This window comes from Sylvia atricapilla, chromosome 3 (assembly GCF_009819655.1).
Source record: "Sylvia atricapilla isolate bSylAtr1 chromosome 3, bSylAtr1.pri, whole genome shotgun sequence".
Lineage (NCBI taxonomy): Eukaryota > Metazoa > Chordata > Aves > Passeriformes > Sylviidae > Sylvia > Sylvia atricapilla.
The window spans coordinates 77066144-77091620 of NC_089142.1; the positions used below are offsets into that span (position 1 = coordinate 77066144).

Genomic DNA, 25477 nt, shown 5'->3' on the forward strand with positions numbered 1-25477 from the left:
TACTTTGTTGTTTGGTCTGACAAAGCAGCAATAAAATAGCTTTTTTAGTAATTTTAACAGCCATTTGTCTGAGATAAAGACATTAATATTGGCAAAAATTGCTTTCAAGCTAAACATGCTGGTTTTAACCTTAACTACCTGTTCCATATGTCAGGAAACTTGATTTTATTTGAGAGTTGCGTATGTTGAAGCTTGCTGTTAGAAAAGCTGAGTGAGGCCTTAAATGTAGGTGTGAGAAGATACTTTTTTATATTATTCTACAAGACTAATAGGTGTGTGGGCACAATAGGTTGTTTGTGCATTTTAAGATATTAACCAATTTTTTAAATAGATTTGAAGTGGTAAAGGGACAAAATCAGGCTTACTAGAGGTAAGTTTGTGTTACCTTTCCAATGTGGAGAAGTTTTACTCGGTATGAAGCATGAGGAATTATGAGCATAACTAAATTTCTGGAATGATGGCTTTGAGGTTCTAAAGAAAGAAGCCTTGCCATCATAATGTCCCAGAGAGTATAATATGGAGTGATAAATTTCAAAAGTAGAGCAGTCAGAATCATTGAAAGTATGTCAGTGCTGAAAGCAACCTCCAGAGCAAATAACTGGCAAGCCAGATTGCTGTTGCTAATGGTTTGCACTACAATTAACTTGTTTTAAAACTCGGGAACAAGTTTTGTTGAACACTCTCAGCTTGCACGTTGATTTCATGCTATTTGTTGTGTTCTTTAAACAAGAGGTGTTGAATAACTGAGGCTGGACATGTAGAATCAAGATTTTCTTTCTTTGACAGCATGGTTGGGCAAATGCACTAAAGCAAGTTGGAAAAAATACTTTTTTTAAGGTGGTGTTGGTACATTCACTCACGAAAGGAGAACTTCATGGGTATTTCATTTGAAGAAACTTGGCCAAAATAAATTAACCTGTATTAAAACATTAGTATTGTAGATAAGTTGTCCCTGTCCAGTGGTAATTTTAGTAAACATCTGTTGAAATTACACAGTTCTGAGCACTAAAAATGTTTGACTTCCTGCAGGAGGACAGCTTACTAAATCAGCACCTTTTAATCATTATTCTTCTGTTGAACAAGGTGAATTTGAAGGTTAGAGGTAACTGTCACATTTACCAAACCACTTGAGTAAAGGAAAAGGTAGTGGCTGAAGTCAACCAGAGTTGTGGTTTTCCCCCAGTTATTTTCACAGGAGCTGTGCATGGGTAGATGACTGAAACAGAACATTCTAGTTCTAGTTCTAGTTATTGTAAGATGGATCACTGAATCACAGAACATGCAGAGTTGGAAGGGACCCACAGGGATCGAGTGCAGCGTCTGATCCTGCACAGCACCATCCCCAGGAATCACACCAGGTGCCCAAGAGTGTTCTCCAAATGCTTCTTGAACTGTGTCAGGCTGGTGCTGTGACCACTTCCCTGGGGAGCCTGTTCCAGTGCTAAACCCTTTGGGGTGAAAAATCTTTTCCTAATATCCAGCCTAAACATCCCCTGACACAACTTCAGGCCATTCCCTTGGGCCACCTGTCACTGGTCACCAGAGAGAAGAGATCAGTGTCTGCCTCTCTTCCTCCCCTCACGAGGAAGTTGTAACTGCACTGAGGTCTTCCTCAGTCTCCTCCAGGCTGAGGAACAGACCAAGTGACTTCACCCCCTCTTCATATGGATTCTCCTGAAGGCCCTCCACCATCCTTGTGGTCCTCCTTTGGACGCTCTCTAACAGTTCAGTGTCTTTTTCGCATTGTGTCACCCAAACCTGTCCCCAGCACTGGAGGTGAGGCTGCCCCAGTGCAGAGCAGAGCAGGACAATCCCTCCCTTGCCCGGCTGGCCATGCTGTGCCTGATGTCCCCAGGACAGGGTTGTCCCTCCTGGCTGCCAGGGCACTGCTGGCTCTTGTTCAGCTTGCCAGTGACCAGACCCCCAGGTCCCTCTCTGTGCACTGCTCTCCAGTTTCTCATTCCCCAGTCTGTGTGGCAGCTTCTGAGGGGAGCCTAATGCATTCCTCCCTCACGAGAACAGCCTTGCCAGCGTAATGCACTGAGGAGTTTCCTTTTGCTAATTAGTTCTGTCGTTAGCCTTCCTTCTACTCCTGGAACAGATGGGTGCATAAAATAGTGTGAGGTGGTTTAGTTTATTTTTATGTGCATCTAAGGAGTCACACTCCCACGTGTCTAAAAGAGTGCTTTTAAATTTTAAAAATGCACTGGCACAGTAAAAGAATAAGAACATGCCCCAGAGAAGAGTTCAGACATCTGTTGTGGTTTCGTGGTTATACCTGTGCTGCAGAACACCTTATCTCACAGTATCCTGCTTGGTTTCACTGAGCCGGGTGCAAGTTCTCTCCTGCCTCTTGTGGAACTTACGCTCTTCCTAAAATATGTAAAGTATTAGAAAATAAGTGTGGTGAAATAGTCATTTTAGCTAGCTTTTTGGACTATAATTTCTTCACTTTAAAGTCTACAGGAGGACTGTTACACTGTTCTGGAGACCTGCACTCTATGCAGGGTACACTTAGATTAGTTCATGGTAGTTCTTATGACACTGAACACTTACAGTAAATAAACTTTTAAGGAGATGTTGAGGTTTCTCGTGTTTTGCAGGGCATGGAAGGTGGTGGTGATAGGACTGCTGTTGGCCCCATGGTGCAGGAAAGGGGTAAAAGGAGAGCCTGTTTCTCTGCCCAGTTTGGGGAGCTGGAAGAGGAGGCTGGGTTCAGTGTTGCTGCTGTCATGTAATGGGTACTAATGTACAACAGTGGCTTGAACCTGAAATTACTGCAGCAGCTTCTCAGGGGAGCAGTGTGTTTGGAATCCTGATCTGAGCCCATCACTGAAATTATGAAATTCTCAAATGCTCAAGAGGGACCACTATTATTACAAAGCATTAAATCACTTGATAGTTTCTGCATTCTTAGAAATGGAGTTCTGTCATCTTCTCTTCTGCTTCTGTGTAAGAGTTGCTGGTGAAGCTGTGTGATGTGCACTTGCCTTCCACTCTTATGAGCTTTTAGATAGCTTAATTATTTAAGGTATTTTCCTTCTCAAGGAAGAAGAGCAGATGAAAAAATGAGCTGAGACAAAGAATTAGGTCAAGTCTCTTCCTGTAGCAGCCAAATGAACAAGAGTGACTAAAAAATAAAAGTAAATCTTTTCTGTTGATGGTAACTTCTACCAATAAGTAATTTCTGGTCAAATGCCATGAGCTGGAATCCATCTGCAGAGCTTTTTGATGGGCTAGTTTATAATATCATGGTCAGAAACTGGACTGTAATTACTCCCATCTTTCTTCTAAGGAAATGTCACTGTTTTTTTAGGAAATGCTGAAGCAAAAATTTCTTTATTAACACAGCACACACATGTGCCATTTTATTGATTAAATAACCAAGTGAAATGTGAGACAGCTCACCCCAGGGTAGGCTGGCTTGGAGAATAGGAAAGGAGCACATGGAATCAGTACTCCTGCCCTAAGGGGATGTTAGTCTGAGATGATCACAGAGTTAAATTCTGGAGTAGGATTAATTTACAGACCATGTTGAATGCTTGATAAATCACAGATTATCTGTAGAGTGTCTGCACCAGTCACTTCAGTGTCTGTCACACCTGTGAGACAGGAAGAGTCCTTTTTTGTTTTTTCCTACTCCAGAAGCACACTTAGAAGAGAAATTCACTACTCTTAAGTATTGCTGGCCTTTCATAAACAAAACTGAACACAAAATAAGTATTCTTATTGCTGCTGTTGTTTCTAGTGTTACAGGTTTCTTCTGTTGGTAAACCATGTGTGCATAGCATCAGTATGTTGTGCTGCAATGGCTCTGTGACTGCCTTCCCCTCCTGCCCCTGTGCTGAGATGCCTCAGCTTTGGGGAGACGTATAGTTTCAAGATATCTTAAAGGAACTTGTGCTGCCACTGCCAGAATCTGATTGAATTAAGAATTTTGAATGATATGGCTTGGGTCATTTACATGCATTCTTCCATGTTTGAAGGAATTTGGCTTCTCTTTTGGGTTTCAGTGTTTGGGTAGGATAGAGCAACACACAGTTATATATATTTAATTCTAGAAGTGTTCCATATCTTAGATACCTGGGATTAGATTTGACTGTTCTGTCATATGAGCAAAACTCATTTTTCTTTGTTTTGCATTTACACGGGTGTTAAAACTGGGTCTTGTCGATATGAATCAATATGTTTGTGTTTAACGATGCAAGTCTCATACCCACAGTGCACTCTTAAGTGGTTTAACTCTGACTTGCCTTGATTCTGTCTTGCAGAGTTCCAAAGTGCTTGCAAAGAAGGAGCTCTCCTACATGCCTATCATTGGCTGGATGTGGTATTTCCTAGAGATAGTCTTCTGCAAGCGTAAGTGGGAGGAAGATCGGAAAACAGTCGTACAGAAGTTGCTCAATCTCCGGGACTACCCTGAAAACTTCTGGGTGAGCGATGACTAGCAAATGGAGTGTGAGGTGCTGTAGTGCTCAGCAGGAATGAGAGGCACAGGCAGTATGTGATGCTTACCAGGTTGTTCCTGAGACTTCTGATTCATTAGCTTCCTTGGGAGTGTCAGAATACTCTCAAATGAATTCTCTGTGGAGTTTCCCATGTACTGTATTGTCCGTTTCCTTCTCTGTAGTATGGAGCCCTACAGATACTACTGCACAAATACCTGTACTGTGATCCACTCGGTAAATTTTGTGGTTCCATAATTACAGGCACTGGATAGGGGTAGATGCAGGGGTTCACGGCTGTGTAACAGATGCATGTGAGAATGTTGTACTGAAGCACATCAGCTACATTTGTTACCTAAGCTCCCCTCCCGTCTTAGGCTGTAGTTCATACTAGTGTTTTCTCCTTCCCTGTGATTCTGCCATTCCTGTGAAGGCGTTTGGTCAGACATGGCCCAGTAGAAGTGAAAGCCACCTGCTCATAAAAGTGGCCTGATGGAGCCGTTGGCTGTGTTTCGGGGAGAGGATTGGTGTCACTTTTCAGTAATAAGACAGTACTACTTGTTATCACTATAATTTTTTAGTATTCACTGTGCCTGGCATTTCTTATCTGAGAATGAAAAGCCTTTGGATTTTTTCTCATCTCAGAAATCATAAAAATTGCAGTTCTTCTGAGCTAGTGATGGCAAGAGTGCAATTCAGTTAAAGAAATGGAATCTTAAGCAGCATCCCCAGGGCCTACAGCAACTGTTGCTGTTTCCTCATGAAGCTACATATGCTGTATTTTTCATACTCTGAAACAAATTTCTTTTGTTAATTGCCATTGATTTAAATGAGTGCTAAGCAATCAAAACTAATCTCTGTGCTTCAGTGTTTAAGTGACTTCCAGGCAGGAGGCTGTCTAGCAAAGGGGTGATTCTGGGATTTTAGTTTCAGTTTCTCTCCAGAGATTTGCCTGCGCTCTGTGACTTTTCTATACACGAAGGCAGCTCAACTCTTAATCAGTGTGCACCAGCCACCACCATCCTGTAGATACTCCTGTAGAGGGATTGCTAAAAAAGAGCTACAGCTGTGTAAGAGAGATAATTGTTGATGTACACCTGAGGTTACTGCAGTGTGGAGTTTTAATTTGCTTTTGCATGATGACATAATGTCAAAAGGCACAACAATAGCACTTTGGAAGGTAGAGAAGGCAAAGCATGCTACGTGAACTAGAGAGATTCCCTCATCAGTTTCTCTGTGTCTCATCAATCTGAATGACATTCTGCTTGCAATACACAAGTAAAAGCACTCTTGGATGAGCCAGAACTGATTGGCTAGTTTCTTCAGTATCTCTGTCTTTTTTGGCCAGATTTTTGGTGTGGATTATGAGGGCTTACTTTGTGTGATTTGGCAGTACTCTCTGATGTGTTAGTTTGCATTCCTGCTTGGCAGAAAGCAGATCAGCAAGTGGTAAATCTCCAAAGGTCTGTGTGCTCTCCTCTGCATGCCAGTGGCGAGACTGTAATTACTCGTGTCTGAGCAGTTCCACTGTATAGTTCATGAGAGCATGAGCCTTTCAGTTGTCCTCCCTGTGCTGCCTTAAATCTGTTATCAGCTGTCTCGTTGGCATCAAAGTTACTATCTGAAGTTGTCCATGGGCCTCCAGTGCCCTAGAGAAAACAAGGAGGTAGGAGTGAGGGCAAACAAGCTGGGCACTGAAGCATTTCCTGGAAATGTTTGGTTTAGACACTTAGCAAGTTTTAGGTGCCATGATATTTTAACTCTTCACAATCAGAGAGAGATTTGCAACAGGAGTATGTTTTGAGTGTTTTCTAACAGCTCATCAGAGATGGAGTGACTCAGAAAAACCAAGTCACTCTAATGGCAAGTAGCAGAGCCAGATGTTAAAGCCTAAAGGCTGAAGTTCAAACCAGATGGCAAGTTGGATGAGTGTTTGGATTTGGGGTTTTGGGTTTGGTGGGGTTTTTTGGGGTTTTTTTTTTTTGGTTGGTTGGGATTTTTTGCCTCAGTCAGATAAATTACATTATGTGTATGTGGCAACACCCATCCCTGCTAGCAGTGTTAATCTGGGTTGTGCTGGTTGGGAATTCAAGAGACCTGTGCTCAGTCAGCAGAAGACCTGAGCCTCTAACTGTAGTTCTGTCTTGGTTTTAGTTCCTGATTCATTGTGAGGGCACAAGGTTCACAGAGCAGAAGCACCAGATCAGCATGCAGGTAGCCGAAGCCAAAGGTCTGCCCAAGCTCAAGTACCACCTCCTGCCACGAACGAAAGGATTCGCTGTCACCGTGCAGTGTTTGAGAAATGTAGGTAAGGAAAGTCACAGGGGACAATGCTAAATTGTTATTTCCTCTAACTGGTGACACTTTGCCATGCTTTTCTTTTCCCTGTAGCATGTGTCCTAGCAGAAGAATCCTGGGATGCTTTCAGACCATTTTTTCACTTGCTTCTGGCTTTATTAACAAAAGACCTGAATCAGTTTGTGGGGTTGGTTTTGGTTGGGTTTTGTGTTTGTTTGTTTTGGGTTTTTTGTAAAGGTTTTTTTGGGAGTTTTTAATTTATTATTGTTACATTTTGTTAACTGTATTGGCGAATCTCAGTTTCATATTTTGTACCAATTGTTACATATTTTGTTGCATATTTTGTATCTATTGCCAAAGGATAGTATTTCTTAGTTATTTGCTAAGCAATTCTATTCTAAATGAAGTGAATACATCAGTAGAGTCTGAGGAGGTAAGTCTTAAAATAATTACTTGTGGTAAATGACTGCCTCAAATAATACAATTTTTAAATCAAAAATATTCTAGTTTAAATTTCTGTATAGGTTTGCTCTTTAGAGTTTCTTAATGGAGCTGAGGAAGGGGAGTAGACCTTGACTGAAGACACATGTAGGTGAAATTTATAAACAATTTCTACATTACAGAACATGAGGAAGTTTTTCTTCGTTAATACTGGTTTGAGTTTCCCGTTTATTTCTGGTTACTTGCATTTGCCAGCTTTAAAGCGACATCAGTAAGAATATTGTACATGTTGCCTTTGAACTGATATTCTTTGACAAATACTATCAAGTTCTTTGACTTATACTATCTATCAGAGTCTTCCGCTGTGTACTTCAGGGGCAAAGGAAAGACAGTGCTAAGCAGCTGTAGTGGAACAGGGTCTCTGGGGTCTGCTAGATCTGTGTGTCAGATGGCTGACGTGTAAGAAAGAAAAGAGTGGTTTCTGGTTTAGAAGAAAATGTTCCGGCTTGACTGAAGTTAATGTCGAGACTTCTTTTGTCTTTGAAGACATGTTTTCATGTGGCATATCTGGGATAGCTGCTGTAAGAAAAGCTTCCCAGTCAGCTGGCTTGCTATCTGTTGTTTCTTCTAAATATCCTCTGGCAAGCCAGGTATATCATAGCACTGTTGTAGCTTCCCAGGCACCCACAACTTTCCATCCCCAAGATGGATAGCATAGCTTGGATCCTTTCTGATCCATGAAGAAGAGGAAAGTTACGTGAAGCATCCAGCAGTCCCCTTAGGAGCACAGTTTAGCCTTGCCTTTTGAGTAAGGGTGACTGTTCTGCTGAGGGCAGGGGGCTTGAGGCACACAGAAGAAGGGATGAGGGGATGAGTCAAAACTCTGTGGCCTCTAATGCCCTGAGCTGGGAATCAGGAACAGGTTATTTTGGTGGCAGTTTTGTTCTTTTCACTGCTCTGTGTAATGCCAGCTAACTAGGGTGTGACTGTGGACAAGTAGCTGATTTGTGGGAAAACGTTCCAGAAGGAAACTGATGCCTTAACTTTAGGAAACCCAAGTGATGTTTATAAAAGGTTTTGGACATTCATATGACACACTACTGTAACACTTACAGTATTAATAATCCAGAAGCTGTAACTCACTAGATCGAGCTGTGTCAGGCCAGTAAGAAGGCAGTTGTTCCTTGTGAGGGTTCAAAGAAAAGCAGAGTTGTAACTTCTCATAGACAGTTTCAGCAAAAACTGTTGAGCTTAAAAATCCGACCAACAAACCTCTGAGAGTTTGATGACCCCAGACTGGTGTTCATGTTCTTCTAGGTTTGTTGTTTTACTTGCCTTGTTACTTTTTCCAGTGAGAAGGAGATAGAAGGGTTACTGCCTTGGTTACTGTATGTTTCTCTCCTATAGAGACACGGTGTTCATGTAAAGAGCATCTGAAAACAATGTCTTATTTTTTAGAACTCCTTGTAGCATTATTATGTACAGATCATAAGTAAGTCTATGCATGTTTTTTGAATAGAAAATGTGATGGTGGTCTCTTTTGACAGTCCATGATCTGGAAATGTAAGTTCTATATCGAAATTAGGTCATATCCCTGTGCATCTCTAAAAGTGAAAGACTGGTGCTGAGCTGCCTGAGCCCATTTTGGGCTCTGCCATTTAGCTAATGCACCTTCTGTTCTCCCACAAGGGTGGTGGGCTTGGCTGGAGTGCCTTGCTGAGGGATGTAGCTGCAGCAGGACACAGCAGTGGGGTCAAGTCACAGGTTTGGGACCAGTTCACAGCTGGGTGTGACCGAGTACCTGTCCCTTTTATTTTCCCTCTCTTCTGCCAAGGGTGTGATCGAGCTGTCAGAGGCTGTAGTGCTATAGGATGGGTAGATGCTGGTTTCCCTGGCTGTAATGTCATTCACCCATGGCAGCAGAGATCACAGGTTGGTCCTCTTCAAAACTTTGTGTCCAGTCCTAATGCTACGTGCTGCAGTCACTCCTGTAGGAGGTCTGAAGTAGTTCTGGAGTAGTTGGAAATAGACATTGGTGACATCAGTCTGGCAAGCCCACCTGTTCTGAAAAAAACTTATTTTCATAAGGAGTTTATTTAATGTGCATATATTAGAAGCTGCCTCCATACCAGTGATGCCATATCTGTTGGCATAAGCAGATGTATTTGGATAAAAAAACCTTTCACACAAAATAACAAGAACCTTCCCTCCTAATTAATTTCTTTCATAAGTGATAATGGCATTGTTTTTTCCTCCAGAATTTGCTTTCAGAAGTTCATATCTCTGTACATAATTTGATTCTTAAAGAAAGAAAGAAAGAAAGCTGTTAATATTTTCTGAACTTGTATATTTTGTAGTATTTTTGTTGGTGACCATTCCTACCAGTATGGTTTTCCAGGTGCAGTTTCCAGGAACTTAATTTCTAGAAGCTGTTTACCTTCTTAATAAATTGCTGTTTGCTACTTGTACTACTCATGGAAGCAAATGAAAATACAAATCTGTTTCTAAAACATTCATCTATTACTTACAGTAAAAGTAGATGTCTCAGATACTGCAAAATATATATTTAACTGTTACTTTTATTGTCTGGCTGTATATCACGCAGTTCCTTTCAGCTGTTTTTATTTAGTTAAGACTTGTACTTAAAAATGTACTTCACGATGGATTGTAGATAAGCCCAAGTTTTTGCTGTGTACCTTTTCCTCCAGTTGTGCATGCTGGGAACTGCTTTCCTGCAGGGAATGCATGAGAATAAATTCTAGGGTGATACTCTCATGGAGTTCAGTATGACACTGTTTGGGGGTATTGCAATGACTTTTTTTTCCCATGAGCTGTATGTTAGGATTTTTTGGGTGTTGTTTTGAAGTGGGTTTCTATTAATCGTCCAGAGCAAGTAACCAAGTTTGAGACAATGAGTGGTTTTTGTTCAAGCTGGCCCAATTAATGAAATGTTAAATCAAAGCATTTTGTCTAGGTGGTGTCATATCAGCAGTACAGTGAATGTCACTGTACCTTTCCCTCTCTTTTCCAGTCTTCAGATCATTTGGTGCTAGTATGAAGGTGCGTGTAGCCGTACTCATTCCCTGTAGGTTGATTTGTCAGTGAATCACCCTGGCATAATCCACCATGGCCACAAAATAATGCGTGAAATTCAAGAGGACAGTCAAAGTAAGAAAAATCCTCTCTAGATATGTAATCCAAAGATGATTTTTTTGGTTGAAGTTAAGAAATTAAATCTTAAATTCTTAAGTACTTAGCTCTCTATCAGAAAGCTGTAAAAGGAACCAAAAGTTAATTATATGAAAAAAAGCTGGGCAGAGATTAGAAAATAAACAAGAAAAAAACCCTAATCAGCTTTTTGTCAGAAAGAAAAGGCTTTCAAATATCTTGTGTTTGGTTTTTAATGAAAAAGAGATTTCTGAGATACAACTCTTTTGGAAAAAATATTTCACAATTGAAGCAGAACTTCTCAAATGCTGCTTATATTAGCCTGAAAGTAAGACAGTTGCAATGTTTTCAAGATACTATGGAGTTATTTTTTTACTTGTTTTAGAATGTGAATTTTCTGGTCTCCTCATCTTTTGGATGAGAAAGTCGTGAGATGTCCATTTCTAATTATGCAATTACAAAATCTGTGTTTAATGATAACCAGTTCCAGTGTGTGACACAGCATGCTAGTGCTGCTTTGACTGTGGATGCTTTCTGACAAATAATAATTTCATGCAGCCTTTTTCTTGGACACCTTCAATGTTTTCTTTTCCTGCACTCTCAGAATGAGAAAAGCAAAATCTTTAGTTCTCTTTAGATAACAGAGGTCTGTTTACTCCTGCACACTGCTGTCATTGTCTTGGGTTTGGCACTGCTTTGCACCAAAAGGTTTCAATGTGCTGTTAAAAGCTACTAGACTGAATATTAAACTACAGACCAGCTGGAAACTGGAATAGCTTTTTTTTTTTCCCCTGGAGAAGAGGAAAGCTCTGTGTAAGACTGTCAGCACAAAAAGATGTTCCTGACCATATCCACAGAAGTTTTTTCAGAACAGAAGAGCTATCTCCCAATGTGTCTTAACAAAAACCCAATTCGTATAAAAACTCAAATGCAGATGCCTTGTAAGAGATGGAAGAAAAAGTGTTGTGTATATCATACTTCACTTCATTGCAACCCTATTGTTGTTAGAAGAATCTCATGCTATTAAAGAATAAGCTAAGAAGCTTACACTGTATAAACCAAACTGAGCTCTTGTTTTCCTTCAATTACATTGGATTAGTAAATTAGAGTAGATTAGTAAAATCCTTCTACACTAAGAAGCTTAAAAATGAAGACAGATTTTTTTTTTAATTATTATTCCATACTTAAATTGTACAGGCAGAGTAGCATGCTTGAAGTAGATTTTGGCTTGTTTTTAGTTTTGAGTTTGGGCTAAGAACCTAGCTGTAGTAGGAGAAGAATGGACTTGTTAGTGAGGGACAGAGTCCTTTTGCACTGACAGGGCTCTTTTGGCCTTTGTTTTCAGGATTTTGTTTCAGCACTGAAGCCAGACTGTTCTGTTCTCCACTATGAATTCAGTTTTGCAGTAACAAATGATGTGGTGAGTTTCTGGGAGCTGAATTCTGAGACCAAAGCATATTTATCTCTCATAGCTAGAGAGGTTTCAAAACCAAGCAAATCTGTCCTGTGTAATAAAAGTCTTTGGTGGGTCAAGAGGTCTCACAATAGAGGTTCACCACATGCATTTTTATTAACTATTGCAAAACTCTAGAGCAGAAAGCCTAAAATACAACAGGCTACATGTGAAAATGCTTCTTAGTCACTTCTGTGAGGAAAAAATAGGGAAGGTTTTTTTGCTATTATTGCCCTTAGAAGTCATATCATGATGCAGAACTGATTTCAGTGTCAGGAAAACCAATTGTTCCCTGGCAATTTTGTGACATCAGGAAAATAGTGCATCTAAGGATGTGTTGAAATAAACTTTTTTGCAACACTTCATGTGGTTCTAAACAGTAAATGCTTTTTCTGTAGCAACTGCTTGTTACTGCTCTTTTTATCTTTAGTTTATCTGCCATCAGCCAAATGGTTTAACTGTTACAGCTCAGTCCTGAGCTGTGCAAAGCATTTTCTCAATGCTGGAAGTTTGTTCAGCAGAACTTTTGTGTTCTGTTCCTCACATCTGCATGTCTTCATAGCAGCAGCCAGCTCCCACAAGATGTGGTGTGTCTGCCACTGCCCTAGGGGAAGTGCCTGAGTCACCAGACAATGGACATGAACCAGGGGCTGTTTTGGACCCAGGCCATTTATGGCTGTATTAAACCCTCCTGCTGCAGGAGGTCCCTCTCACACACACACTTTACCTGTTCTTAGTCAAAGGGTATATATTACTCATTGTTTATAAAATGTGTATTTGCCTGGTTCTTTCCACAGATTTAGGTTGTTCATTCACAGTGAACTGAAAAAGGTAACAGTTCTGCAGCCTTTTGACTCCTAGTAAGTCTAGGTGAATTCTGTCAGAAGCTGTAACTGTGTTCCCTATGCCCATCATTCTGCACCTGATGAGGAAGGAGGCAAGGGTGGATGGAGAGCAAGCCTTCCCATTCTGCTGCCGCAATTCCTCAAAGTCACTGGTTATTTGGCATCTGAAAACCTGCATGTTGAATATTCCATTGTCATTTTTACCTTAGTGACAGCTCAAACTGTGGTGCAATTGCTGATGACTTATTTAAATATTCTTCTTGTCTGAGAGAGAATTATCTATTTCCATTGTATTACTACAGTAAATATATAACCTGTTTTTCTTCTTGCAGTTTCTGCAGTCTATGATTCTACCCTTAATTTTAGAAATAATGAAAATCCAACATTGCTGGGAGTTCTAAATGGAAAGAAATATCACGCAGATTTATATGTAAGGCAAGTAATCCATATTTTAATTCCTTTTTAGCAGGAGTGTGTGCTTGAAATCACACTTGGTCAAATAAGGGAATATTTTCAAGTGGGTAATGGAAAGCAGATCTCTACCAACCTTGCTTCACAGAACTTCAGATGAAAATTTTTATGGGTTGGGAAGTGTTTCTGGTAAAGTTCTTTGATTATAAGTATGTGAGGAGCCCATAAATGTCTACAGAACCTTTTGTTTATTTTTCTATTCATTTGTGTGTTCTAGCTCAGCAGCAGCACTGAGTCCTCTTTTCACTCACTTGGCCAGAATACCAAACAGAATCTTAAGTGTTCAGGTGGACTTGCTTTATACCTGTATCTAGCACAGGAGTTTCAGAGATAGTTCCAGCTCCTTTGGTGGAGGTCAGGCTCAGGACTTCCCCATCTGGTGGTGGTGTTGTTGATGTATTTGACAGCTGCATCCTCCCTACCAAGAAGGGGGTTGTTCAATGACAAAAACATTACCTGGATTCCTTTTCATTGAGGTTTCTATAAATTACAAATACCCTAATGGCTTCCTATGGTCTTAATTGGAAAGAGCCAGTTCCCAGGTGAGGTTCTACCAACAGCACCTGTGCTGCAGGCACTCAGGGCATGTGATGATGTAGGGTTGGAGCACAGTAGCCTAGAAGTGATGCTGCAAATACAGGGGTTCATCATAACCCCTTAAGAGCTGTTGTGGACCAGTGAGCTGGTCCCGTTGCTTTATCCTGGATAACAACATGAAGTGGAACAGGGTGACCTTTCTTTCTACTTCTCCTTTTCTGTCCATTTGAAAAGGTCTTATTTTCAGAACTGTTTTTGTCCAAGGCTAAAAAGAAAGTTTCTCTTGATTCCTCTTCCCACCCCCAGGTGGTAGCTCAGCCTGGTGTCCTCGTGTGTGGTGTACACAGCCTGGCTGGATGGCATTCACGGAGCCCTGCCTGTGGATGTCAGCTCCACTCCTCTTGCTGTGTCTCCCTTTGCACCATTCCAGCCCGCTGCAAGTCAGTCTGGCATAGCATGGAAATTGCTTTTCACAACTCAGGGGAGCTGCTTGCCCATCCTGAAAAGCTCTTACAGGCAGGGTAAATCTCGTGACTAAATTTGTTTTGGTAATTAGTTGGGGACTATCACAGATTTCTTCAAAGCCTCCTCCATATTTGCCTGTTGAAGTGCTGTAGGTGTTGCACAAGTTAAAAAAAGGTGAAAAATGTAGTGATTTTCCTGTCAAATAATCTGTCTGTATAATGCAAGTGCTGTTCATGAAAGTCAAAGTATTTAATAGTGTTCATTTTCTCTTGTTTACCATTGGCAGGCGGATTCCACTAGAGGATGTCCCAGAAGATGAGCAGGAATGTTCTACCTGGCTTCACAAACTATATCAAGAAAAGGTTGGTTTTTTTGTCAAGACAGCACTCGTGAGCCACCAGTGCTGGATTATTTATAGTGCTAGTAGACTTTCACAGTGTGCATGTGTAGTGTCCTGATTTGGAGGCTTCAGGTGAGTTGGTTTGTTTGGCTTTCAGGGTAAGTGCTCTGCTTCTCTGTATACAAACTGATCTTCTGCTGCCAGTCATGAGATTGCTTTCATTTTATACATAGAGCAACAGGAAGAAAGCTTAAACAAGCCCTTCTAGAGCAGTTTTAAGCCTCTTTAGAAAGTTGCAGAAGGATACAAAAATTGAAGTTGCTTTACTGCGTTCTGGTTGGTAAAAAGACCCCATTCCCCTAGAAGACACCTTCTAAATGAAGAATTAATTTGTGCACTAAATAAGATATTCTCTTTATTGTATTGGAATTTTTGTCCCTTGTTTTACCCTGCCTTTTTACCAAGGCAGATATCCAGCATTTAAAGGACAGACTGATAAATTGTTTTCACACTGTGGGTATAGAGGGCATGCATTTATGATTCCTAATTTCATAGGAAGGGGAGAGAATAATGATTGTGTTTGTAGATGCCCAGTGGGGTGTTTTTGTTGTTGTTGTTGCTTTTTCTTGTTTTTTCTTTTTCTTCCTTACAAATGCTTTCATATGAATCCTTCAGGTCTTTTAGAATCTATTTCTTCTGGGCTGTTCCAGAAGAATATTGGAGATTTTTGAGGTTTGGAATTTATGAATACTGGAGATAGTTGTTGGAGGATGTACTTTTTGAATGCATGTGGCACTCCCATTTCAGTCAGTGGGAGTCACAGGTATGCACAGCCTGATGCTGTGCCATTTGCTGTGCCCTTGGCAGCTCACTTCGCTTCAACACCTTGATCAAAGTTATGTATTCATACTGGAATGCAGCAGTGCTTTGGATTTAGAAATTACAGAATATGGCTGTGCTCTGGTTTCCTCTCCCTGGGACAGCAAAATTCTGCTGTGCCATTTGCTGTGCCCTTCCCAGGACACCACATGAGCATTTCTGTATCGACAGCGCCCTGGCTGTTCTCAGTTTCAAACCATGACTGTTTCTGGTGTAATTCACGGTTCGTCTAAGCAGCTTGCCTGCAGGAATGTGGAAGGTAAATGTGTCGTGAGACCTCACTTGTAGGTCTACTCCCTTTGCCTCTGATCCTCTTCTCACAGTTTGTGCCCATAACACCCAATTCAGGCACAACCCCCAGCACCTTTGCAGAAAAGCACGGTTACCTTCAGGCCCATGTACATGCAAATGATCCTTTTGCTCAATGTTGCAGAAGTCCACTTCCTGCTACCATGACTTTGTAGCCCTGTTTTATGTCCCTGAGAACTATTCAGACGTTTGCAAGACAAGAACATAAATGTGAATGTGGTGATTGTTTTCCTAAATCCTTTATTACACAGTTGGAGTAATTCACTCCAAGATTTTTCTGTTATTCCCTCTTTGGCAAACACTCAGTTGCTTGTAGTGCAAACAGAGTGTACATCTATCCTTCATAATACTATATTGTACAATATATCGTAGTGGTCTTCATATCTGTTCTTCATGACAAATTCATTTGCTGGTTGGTTAAATCTCTGGTTTCCTATTTAAGTGTAGCAGTGAAGTTTTGCATCCAGGAGTGAAGTATGGTGTGCTCGGTTTTCCATTCCACTAAAACCTTTTTTGGTTATGTGAATGTTTTTGATTGATAAGGCTAGGGGGGAGTTGTTTGTTTGTGTTTTGTTTTGGGATTGTTGGTGGTGATTTTAGTTTTTCTCTGAAGGCAGCATCTTTCTCTTTCTCCAGCTGCTTTACTTTAGTGAAACTTATTTCATTGCAGTCATTCCTGGTTTACTAAAGCCCATGTCTTTGTAAAATCAGACAAGCAGAATATAAAGCAGGGATGACTTCTTCCAGAGTTCTGAGAGGATGAAAGCCCACCTGCAGGGTAAAAATCCAATTTTTTTCCACCTTTCTGCCCTGCATCTTAAAAAGATAATGGGCTCTTAGGTCGGATAACAAACAGTAGTGCCACCCAGTTGCTGTTTCCAAAATTAGATCTTTCAGATCATCTTCAGAGTCAAAAAAATATTTATGAGGTAATGTAAAAAATTGTTATTCAAAGGACATTAATTCATTGCAAGATACACACTCATCCCCTGCTTTGTCTGTTTTGGTTGCAGCAGTTCACTTGCTATTTCAAAGATGTCCCTGTTACTGGAAAACAGAGATGTTATTTAACAAGCATTATGGTTCCCTGTGCTGTTGCTTATTCTCAATAAGTTTAATAATTTTGCAGTAGTTTCTCAAGACTCACATAGAGTGTGCTGAATTAGGCTGTAGTAGTATGATTTAGTGGCTGGAGAGTACAGCCACAGGTACTGAGGTCAAGGACTGTGCACTCAAGATGATCAGGATTGCAGAGCTGTTGGAATGAGTAATGAAATCAGCAGTTACTGGACATGGAGGGGTATGAAATTTTTTTTTTTAATTTATTTATTTCTCCATGTTGACATTAGTAAAGGAGTGAGGGTCTTTGAGAAAAGCTTATTCTGTTGTTTTTTAATTCCTTGTCTGCTCTCACCTACATAGTCCTCAATCTGAGATACTTCTCCCTGGAAGCCCAGAAAGTGTTTATGTTCTTGCTATTTATCACTTCATTTTTTGGCTTAGTCACTGCTGCAAACACAGTTGAACAGAGTCCTGCCAGATAAACAGTGGCATTGTGCTGCTGCTGTATACCAAACACTGTTCTCCTTCCTTTTTCAGGCTTCCAGCAAGTACAATGTCCATATGCTTCTTCCTCACCAGGGGTGGAGTTTGTCCTTGCACATATAGCCAGCACTGTATCAGTTAGTTCCAAATTATGACAGAAGTTCAATTTGGGTTGCACATTGCCTTTTCTTTTTATTTCTTTTCTTTTTTTTAACTGCCATTGCTAGAAAGTCCCTTTGAGTTTAACAAGGAGTGGGTTAAGGATCTTTTTGCCAGGTCTGAAGAGGTAATATGTAGTAGTCACAACTCTACTAGTCCTTGCATATTTGTTTTCTTTTTTTACCTCCTTATAGCCTCAGTGACTGAAGTACTTCTGCTTGAGAAACCTAATTGCCATTAAAAAGAGAGCAAGGTTCTAGTTCTTCCTGCTTGTAAGAGAAGCTTGGAAAGCAGGGTCTGAGAATATATTCAGAAATGTCCTAGGGAATCAGCAAGGCCTAACTGAAGAGGAGAAGTGTACAGAACTCCAGCGTTTGGGAACAAAGAATATATTTTTGGATACACATTCTTTGTTGGCTCCAGCACAAAGGGGTGGTGGAATACCTCTGCCGTCAGACCACCTGGTGGGAACAGGGAGGAGCAATCCAGTTAGCCTCTCACAAGGAGATGGATGTTCCCTGATTTCCCCTCACTGCATTACCCCCCCCGTCACTGTCTGAAGTAACTTAAAATTGGTGGGGGCAATAGAGGGAGCATGTTTCCATGTGGGAATGTGATATCTGCGTGGATGGAATTTATTACAAACTGAAAAGAAGCTCTGTAGGCAGAGGAATGAAAGGAACCTAATGCGAGTAAGGTGATTTTGGGAAATGGTGAGGTGTATTACCTATTTAAAGCCTGACTTGTTGCTGGGTATCATAGGCACCCCTGTAAAAGCTTTCAAAACAGATGAACCCACAGATGCCTTTTGCAAGTGAATGATCGTATTTAAGGGTAAGGAATCGTAACTGAAGAGCTGTTCCTCACAACAGTGGGAAATATGGTGGAGCTGTTGGCCTTGACATTGTTTTGCCTTTTGTATTTGTTTTCCATCTGTCTCAAGCCTCTCAGTGAGGTGTGGTCAGTAGTTTTGTTGCCCCTCATGCCCTGCAGATCCAAGGAAGAAAACCCTGCTGCACTTTTTTCAAGCGAGCCTGTCCTGCTCTCTGTAGTAGCAGGCCCTCTAATGGCAATGCCAGCAATAGTCGGGAATTCTTCACTTTCCTGGGCAATACCAGGATTTGGAAACATAACTGTATGTAGTAATTTTTTTTACTGATGGTGAGTATCCCTGTGTTATAAAGTAGTCTTCACTGCACTGTGAAGAAAACTTCATACACTGTGAACTCTGTTGAAGATGGCTCAGTAATTTGCCACAGTAATCCCACTACAATCCAGCTCACAGGAGTAAGACACTTATAATTTTTGTAATCTCAATAAAGAGAGTGCAGTGCTTTAATTACTGCATAATCCCAATGTTCACTTTGAAATAAAGTGGTAACATCTTGTAGTTGCTCAGATTGCTATTAAGTAAGTAAAGATTGTTTACACATCTGGAGTGTAAGTGTAATATCGTAGCATAGTAGGAAAAATAGTCTTTTGGGTGATTAGTCTTGTGTTTCCTAGCATTTTTAGAAACCAAAAATCCTTTCTTTAAAGAAATATCATACTTCATTCTGATTAAATGTAGGGGATTTTTTATGTCAGTCTAATGCTGACTTCATTAATTAACCATTTTTTTTGTGATAACACAGATTAACAGATAACAGATTAATAATCTTTGCTTTTGAACAAGGGGGCAGAGGGTTTTTTTCCCCCAACTCACTTTTAATACCTTGGGTTAGTGAGGTCAGTGAAGGCAATGCTATTCACCCATGTGGGCTATAGAAGAAGGTACTGAATTCAAAGTTTCTTGTGCTTTAAAGAACAGATGCTACAAAACAAAACAAAAACCAACCCCCATCCCATTATCCTCCCTGTATTATACTTAAAGGTCGAGTCATTTGCTCAAAGCCAGTGAGAGGATTTTTGCTGTTTACACACCAAACTTCCTACCACAAGCATCATGGGAACAAGGTGAACAAGACTACATCCACGGGACAAAGTCAGGAAGGAGTGGTGTTCTTTGGAGTGTGGGACAAAATGGTGCCTTGTCACCTTTCCGGCAGGTTTGTGGGTGCTGTTTGAGAGCAGCACTTGGAGAAAACGAGGGAACAGAGGATGCTGCTGAGTATGGAGCCCAGACATTTCCCTGGCTTATCTGCAGTGCTTGGGCTGTGGCTCCTGCAGGAGGTTCAGCAGTGATGTCTGCATTGCTGCAGGAGTGTACATCCCATCATCCCTCCTGTTTTCCTAGGCTGCTGTACTCTCCAGGTATGGCATTTTTCAGGCTGCTGTGTTGTAGGAGAAAGAAAGTATTCACACATCACTTTATGCTGCCCCTTTCTTGGTTGGTTTTGGTTTTGGTTTTGGTTTTGGTTTTGGTTTGGTTTGGTTTTTTTTGACTTTGTGTTCATTGACTTCAAAGTACAAGCTTTCCAGCCATCAGCTGGTCTTTGATCTTCCCCTGTGGTTACAAGCCTCCAGAAGGAGGAACATCAAAGCCAGGAATGGCTAGTTTTGTTGGCAGATAGGGATGTAACTGTTGCCCTCCTTTGTTCTACTAGGATGCATTCCAGGAAGAATATTACCGCACAGGAACCTACCCAGCAGTCCCTACAGTACCACCCCGTCGACCATGGACTCTTTTGAACTGGCTTTTCTGGGCCTTATTGCTGCTATATCCTTTGTTCAAGCTGCTCATCAACATGATCAACAGTGGATCATCACTGACACTGGCTAGTTTTGCATTTGTCATTATAATAGGTAAGTTTTCTGATACAAAAAGATTACTTGCAGGGTAACTCTCCAATAGGATTCACATAGATATGCTAAATATAAAGATACCTTGTGAATTCAACAACCCATCTAATATGTCCACTCTAGCCTGGACTAAGTAAAATAGATTTTTTTAAAAAAAAGAATTTTTTTTAGAGTTGTACTAATTTTTGTAGGAGCTGCATACAAAATTTTCTGTTTCCGTAAAATTCAAACAGTGACTTCTCAGCGGGTTGCCTTTTGTAGGCCACTTTTCGTGTGTTGTGTGTTGCTGTGTTCTGCTTTAAATGCATGCTTAGAAGAGAACCACAAGAATAATTTATTCCTTTGAGAATGCTTTTGTCTAATCATAATCAGATGTGTCATGCCCTGGTAATCCATGAACTTGTGATTTAAGCACAGTCTGTTGTGACCATCTACTCTGATGTAGGTAGCACAGGGCGTGGACTGTCACAGGTGATTCCTACAGTTCCTGTGGCAGTTCTGAACTGCCTTGGCTCATACTTCAACTAGTATGGTATTTAAAAGGAGGAAAGAAAACAGAACAAGGAGCTGGCCCAAAGAAAGGGAGTGAGATCTATCTTGGTGTTCTCCATGGGAGCAGGAACCAGGCCACTTTAGCAAATTGCATCATATCTGGGTGTCTGTGATTCTGTGTTGGTTTGAAGAACAAGTTCCTTTCCAGAATAAGCCATACATTTTTAAAGCAAATACTTTCTGTGATTGCACTGACCATCACAGGTACTTACGACTCTATCACCCTCATGTCTCTGTATACTACAAACAATCTTGAAAAAAGAAACAGAACTTCAGTCTTCCTAGCTCTGAGAGAACTTGGATAAAGAATTGACTTAAAAAGCCATGTCCAGAACATCAGCACGGGAGATAGGAAAATGTGGTGCATTTTCTTGTCTCAGAAGTGGAACTTTGCTCTCTGCCCAGGAAAGTGTTCCTAGCACATAACATTTCTTTGCATTCTCAGAATTCTGAATCTTGAGCTAGATTGATCAAGATTAACTTACATCCTTTTAGCCATCTGTGAAGAGTTTGATGTGGTAGGCATACAAAATTCTTTTTCAGAAACTGCCCACCAAAACAAATGCTGTTTTTAAGCTCCTGATGATGCTTCTTATAGAGATAATTTTAGAATGAACCGTTTATATGTGTGTGTGTGTGTGTGTGTGTGTGTGTGTGTGCATGCAAGCAGGAAATTTCCTTCATGATGCTTTGAACCAGAGGAAGGAAAACAAGCAAGGATAAGGTCCAGCATAATAGTTGGTACATTAGGTGGGCAGAGTAGAGGAAAAAAGAAGGAAATCCTGAACTCTTGTCTTCATATGGAGAAATCACTGGTGCTTGTTACCCCAGAAATGCTCTGTGTAAAATGTAAGAATTCCTTGGAGCAGCAACTACAAGTTAAAAGCCTTTTTCCACCCCCCTTACTTGTTGGAATTTGCAAGCAGTGCCCCCTTTCCCTTCTCTGCCTGGTGAACAGGATGAGAGTGTAGAGTGAGCAGCGTAGTTGGGGTGTGCTAGGGATGGGAGACAATGGGTTCAAATCCCTGTCACTTCCAGAGAAAGGTGGATCAGCTTCCCCTCTGCTCCTGTGCAGAGTGGGTAAACAGCACTGGGTGGGATGAGGTGTGACACCATTGCAAATGCTACTGCCTGGCAATTTGCTCAAGAGGACATTTGTTCTGCCTTCAGAAGAAATGCTGACATAGTCTGTTTGGTGCTGGATTGTGGAAGGACAGCCTAATGGTGCAGTGAAGCATAGCTATTGCTTTCCTTCAGCATTTTCCTCGTAATTCAGTTTCTCCACTCAGCAGACTGGTTGGTTGCCATTTCTAAGTGCTCGTGCCTTGAGTACCCTCCACATTATTCAGGGCTTTTGGAATTTAACCTCAGGGCCGACTGCTTTACTGCTTGGCATTGTAGCATTTGTAATGGCTTTGGATTTAGCCCTTTTGTAATTTAGCTGAGTGACACCACACTCCTCACCCTCCACCCCAAGCCTAATACAATCTTGCCATTAGTGACCTAGGTCACCTCTTTTCTCTATCAAGAAGTGAAAGAAAGGACCGGTAAAGGAAAAAAGCTATGATGCTACCAAGACTAGACAGCAAGAATGACCTTGTTTTCATTTTTCCCCTTTTCTTGCTGTCTTACTCCCCAGTTACCTTTCTTCTGTTTCTATTAACAAGGAAAGGTTAATAAGCAGGCTGCTCTGAGTCATCTTTTGCATGCGTGATAATTGCAAGGATTTATTCTCAGGTTATCTGTAATATTAGAGCTACCAGAAGACTACAGCAGCAGCCTGCTGCCAGAATGAACAGCAGCAGTAGGTGTGAACTCTCAGGCTGCCAAAGCGCAGCAGAGAACACCTTGAAGGTGTGTGATGTGCACTGCTGCCCCATACACACCTGCCCCACTTGTGGGCTGGTCCAGCTTGCAGCCCTGTGCTGGCTCCGCAGCACCTCTGTGCTCAGCAGCAGCTTGGTTCTCATTCCACATGCTGTGACCAATCCTGAAGTGCCTGCAGTTGCCTGGGATTTGCCCTGCAGTGGAGGAGCCGTGGTAGAGGCTGCTGCCTAATCAGACTCAGCCACCTTTTGCTGATGAGCATGGAATGAGAAAGATGATGTCACTTATGAGCAGATAGCAGCCACTGTGAAGCTGTGGAGGGAAGAGAATCCATGGGAGTGGAAGAAAGCTCAGCCATTAATCAAACCAAAGAATACTCAGAGCTGATTTATCCTGGTCACTTAAAACGGGATGTGTCATTATGTGCCAAAAGAGCAACAGTTTATCATAGTATGTTAAGTCTGTTTCTGTTTTTCCATATTCCTTTAAAACCAATGTTATAGCTAGTTGGGAATAATTGGTTTCTTTCTGTGGAAGCAGGAAAAAAAACCTCAGCCCAAGCTGTCACATTGACTTTCATAGCCAGCAGCTGAGTTTCTGTAGCAAGGCCATTCTCCCCTAACTGTGTCCTGTATCCTAAGGGGGATCTTTGTCATGAATGTTCTGGATGTTCTGCAGCCATCTATTGGCAGAGGAGCAACCAGTATTTTATTCTGCAGTTTATCTCCAGCTTTAGGCAAGGGCTCAAAGTGACTCCTGCAGAGGCTGGGAGACAAGGGAGCAGGGACACAAGCGTAGTAGCTTGGAGGTTGTGGCTCTTGGTGGCAGCTGGAACTGTCTGCCCAGCACACCCAGGCTATAGCAAAGCAAGGGAGGACTGTGTTTGCTGTCTTTGCAGTGGGAGTGGCAATTGGTACCTGGTGGCTTAACAGTGTCAAAGGAAGGGTTTTCTATAGACTGGAGGGATTTATCAGATGTCAAAATCAGCTCTTCCTATTGCTCCTAGCAGACCTTTTCTCACTGACTGTAACTGAAGCACACAGGTAGTGGTTTGGTTTTTTTTCTATGGCACTTTGACAGCTCACCTGCTACTCCAGAATCAGGAACTTTACTGCAGTTCCTAACAGCTCATGGTAGCAGATTGCTGTTTTTAAGGGTGGGTTTCAGTACCTGATACAGGTGCAGATAAGCACTAAATAAACCCTTTGTGATAAGAGCAGAGTAACTAGGAGGTCCTTTCACCTGGTACTATCTGCCTGCTTCTATATTATAATTTGTCCTTTGGATAGTTTCTGCGTATTGTGGTCTCCAGTAAAACACTGGCTGCCTTGTAACTAACTGGCAATTTAAGTGGAAAGAGCTGGAAGAAAAGTGCTCCACTCAAGCTGGAGTGGAAGGACGGTAATCCTTCAGACACCACCTCTGAGATCTAAGAATGAATAACCAGTGTATCTACAGCTCTGCTTGTCTGAGCTCAAACTCTTTCAGCCTTAAATCAATGACATTTTTTTATATGAATGCTGTCCCCTCGTGCTTTGCTGTGCAGCAGTTTGGCTGTTCATACTCCCAGCAGTACTCTGTGCTTGTACTTTACTGCTGGTCTGAGACTGGGAGCCCTTTGTGATACTGCCTGACTCAATACAAGGTAGTTGCTGCTCCAGTATTGTAGTAAGCTGAGACTCCATTTATATGATTTTTGTGTACATGCTAAGATTTAGGTTGTTTACATTTTTCCTTTATGGGTTCTCATGGAACAGATCTTACTGTTTACACAGATGCACTTACTTTTCAACCCAAGAATAGGTGGCTGTTTTAAGGAACCTTTCATACCAAGATTGTTTTCACATGGGAACTTGCAAATTGCTTAGCTACACTTAGATGACAGGCTAGATATTAATTTAATAGAGCAGGCCTCATTTTATGGGGCCTTTCTTTTACAATTCTTCTACCTGTCAAAAATCTCCAGAGGATAAATGCTCAAGTAGTTTGAGGGACACAAGTGTTTTGAAAACCAGCTTTAGTTTCACAGGACAGATGGCAAGAGATTTAGGTACTTAGCTCACAACAACTATTTAAAACTTGGTGCTGATAATTTGGTGCTGAAGCAGTGAGCACGTCTGTCAAATGTCAGTATCTGTATCTGACAGCAGCTTCTTTTTATTCTCCTCCTCCTGCTTCCCTAGTCTCATTTGACTTCAAAGAAGCAAATGTTGGGTTGCCTTTCATGTTTTGATAACTTGTTGAGGAGGACACCCACCCTTCATGCTTTTGAAGTAATTTATTGTAAAGCTGTCAACACCAGTTAAAAGGGGAATGTATCCAAAAGATGAGAGGGTTTTAAAAGGGAGCAGCAGCTATGCGATGTTTAATGCTAAAAGCAGGGTGGCATCTGGGCTGATGGCACAGGGCCAGCAGCTATGTATCAGTTCTAGGCGAGAGAAGTGTTTAATCTGAACCAAGTGCAAGCAGTGATGAGCCAGCTCAGATTCCGTGGGAGCTGCTGTGTGTGTGCTGTGCACCGTGTGTGTGGGATCACACTGCAAACCTGGGCATGTCACAGTGTCCAGGAGCAGAGTGTGGAGCACCATGTGACCTGAGCAGCGAGGCTGGCAATGCCTGCAGGATGAAATTAATGGAAAGTGAGGAGGGGACAAGCCAGCAGGGTTGTAGCAAGTTTTACCACATGATACAAATCATCTGCAGGATCGTACCTGTGTTGATTCTGCCTTTTGGTGGAGCTGCCAGATAGTCTGGCCTTTCAGCCTGCTGCCTGGAAACTGGGTGATTTGGGGCGGCTTTGTTTGCTTTTTTTGTGTGAGTTTTTTTGTGTTGCTCATTCATAGTATGTAGGATAATAGAAATGTTTACCATTCATACAGTCTTTAGTTGTACAAATCTTAATTTCAATGCATAACCTATATAACTCAAGTGCAAACTCTATGTGGGAAATTTGTATGCCCCTGCCTGCTGTGCTGCTTATAGCACTTGCTGTGGGATAGAA

General features: G+C 41.4%; 1 protein-coding gene across 1 annotated transcript in view; it reads left to right on the forward strand.

Annotated features, from left to right (window-relative positions):
* The window catches only part of AGPAT4 (1-acylglycerol-3-phosphate O-acyltransferase 4), a 73102-nt gene that overhangs the window by 42632 nt on the left and 4993 nt on the right, over window positions 1–25477 (forward strand). The window contains exons 4-8 of the mRNA XM_066315858.1: window positions 4272–4433; window positions 6600–6753; window positions 12983–13085; window positions 14410–14485; window positions 19902–20100. Of these exons, the coding sequence (XP_066171955.1) occupies window positions 4272–4433; window positions 6600–6753; window positions 12983–13085; window positions 14410–14485; window positions 19902–20100 (694 nt within the window). The remainder of the gene's footprint in view (window positions 1–4271; window positions 4434–6599; window positions 6754–12982; window positions 13086–14409; window positions 14486–19901; window positions 20101–25477) is intronic.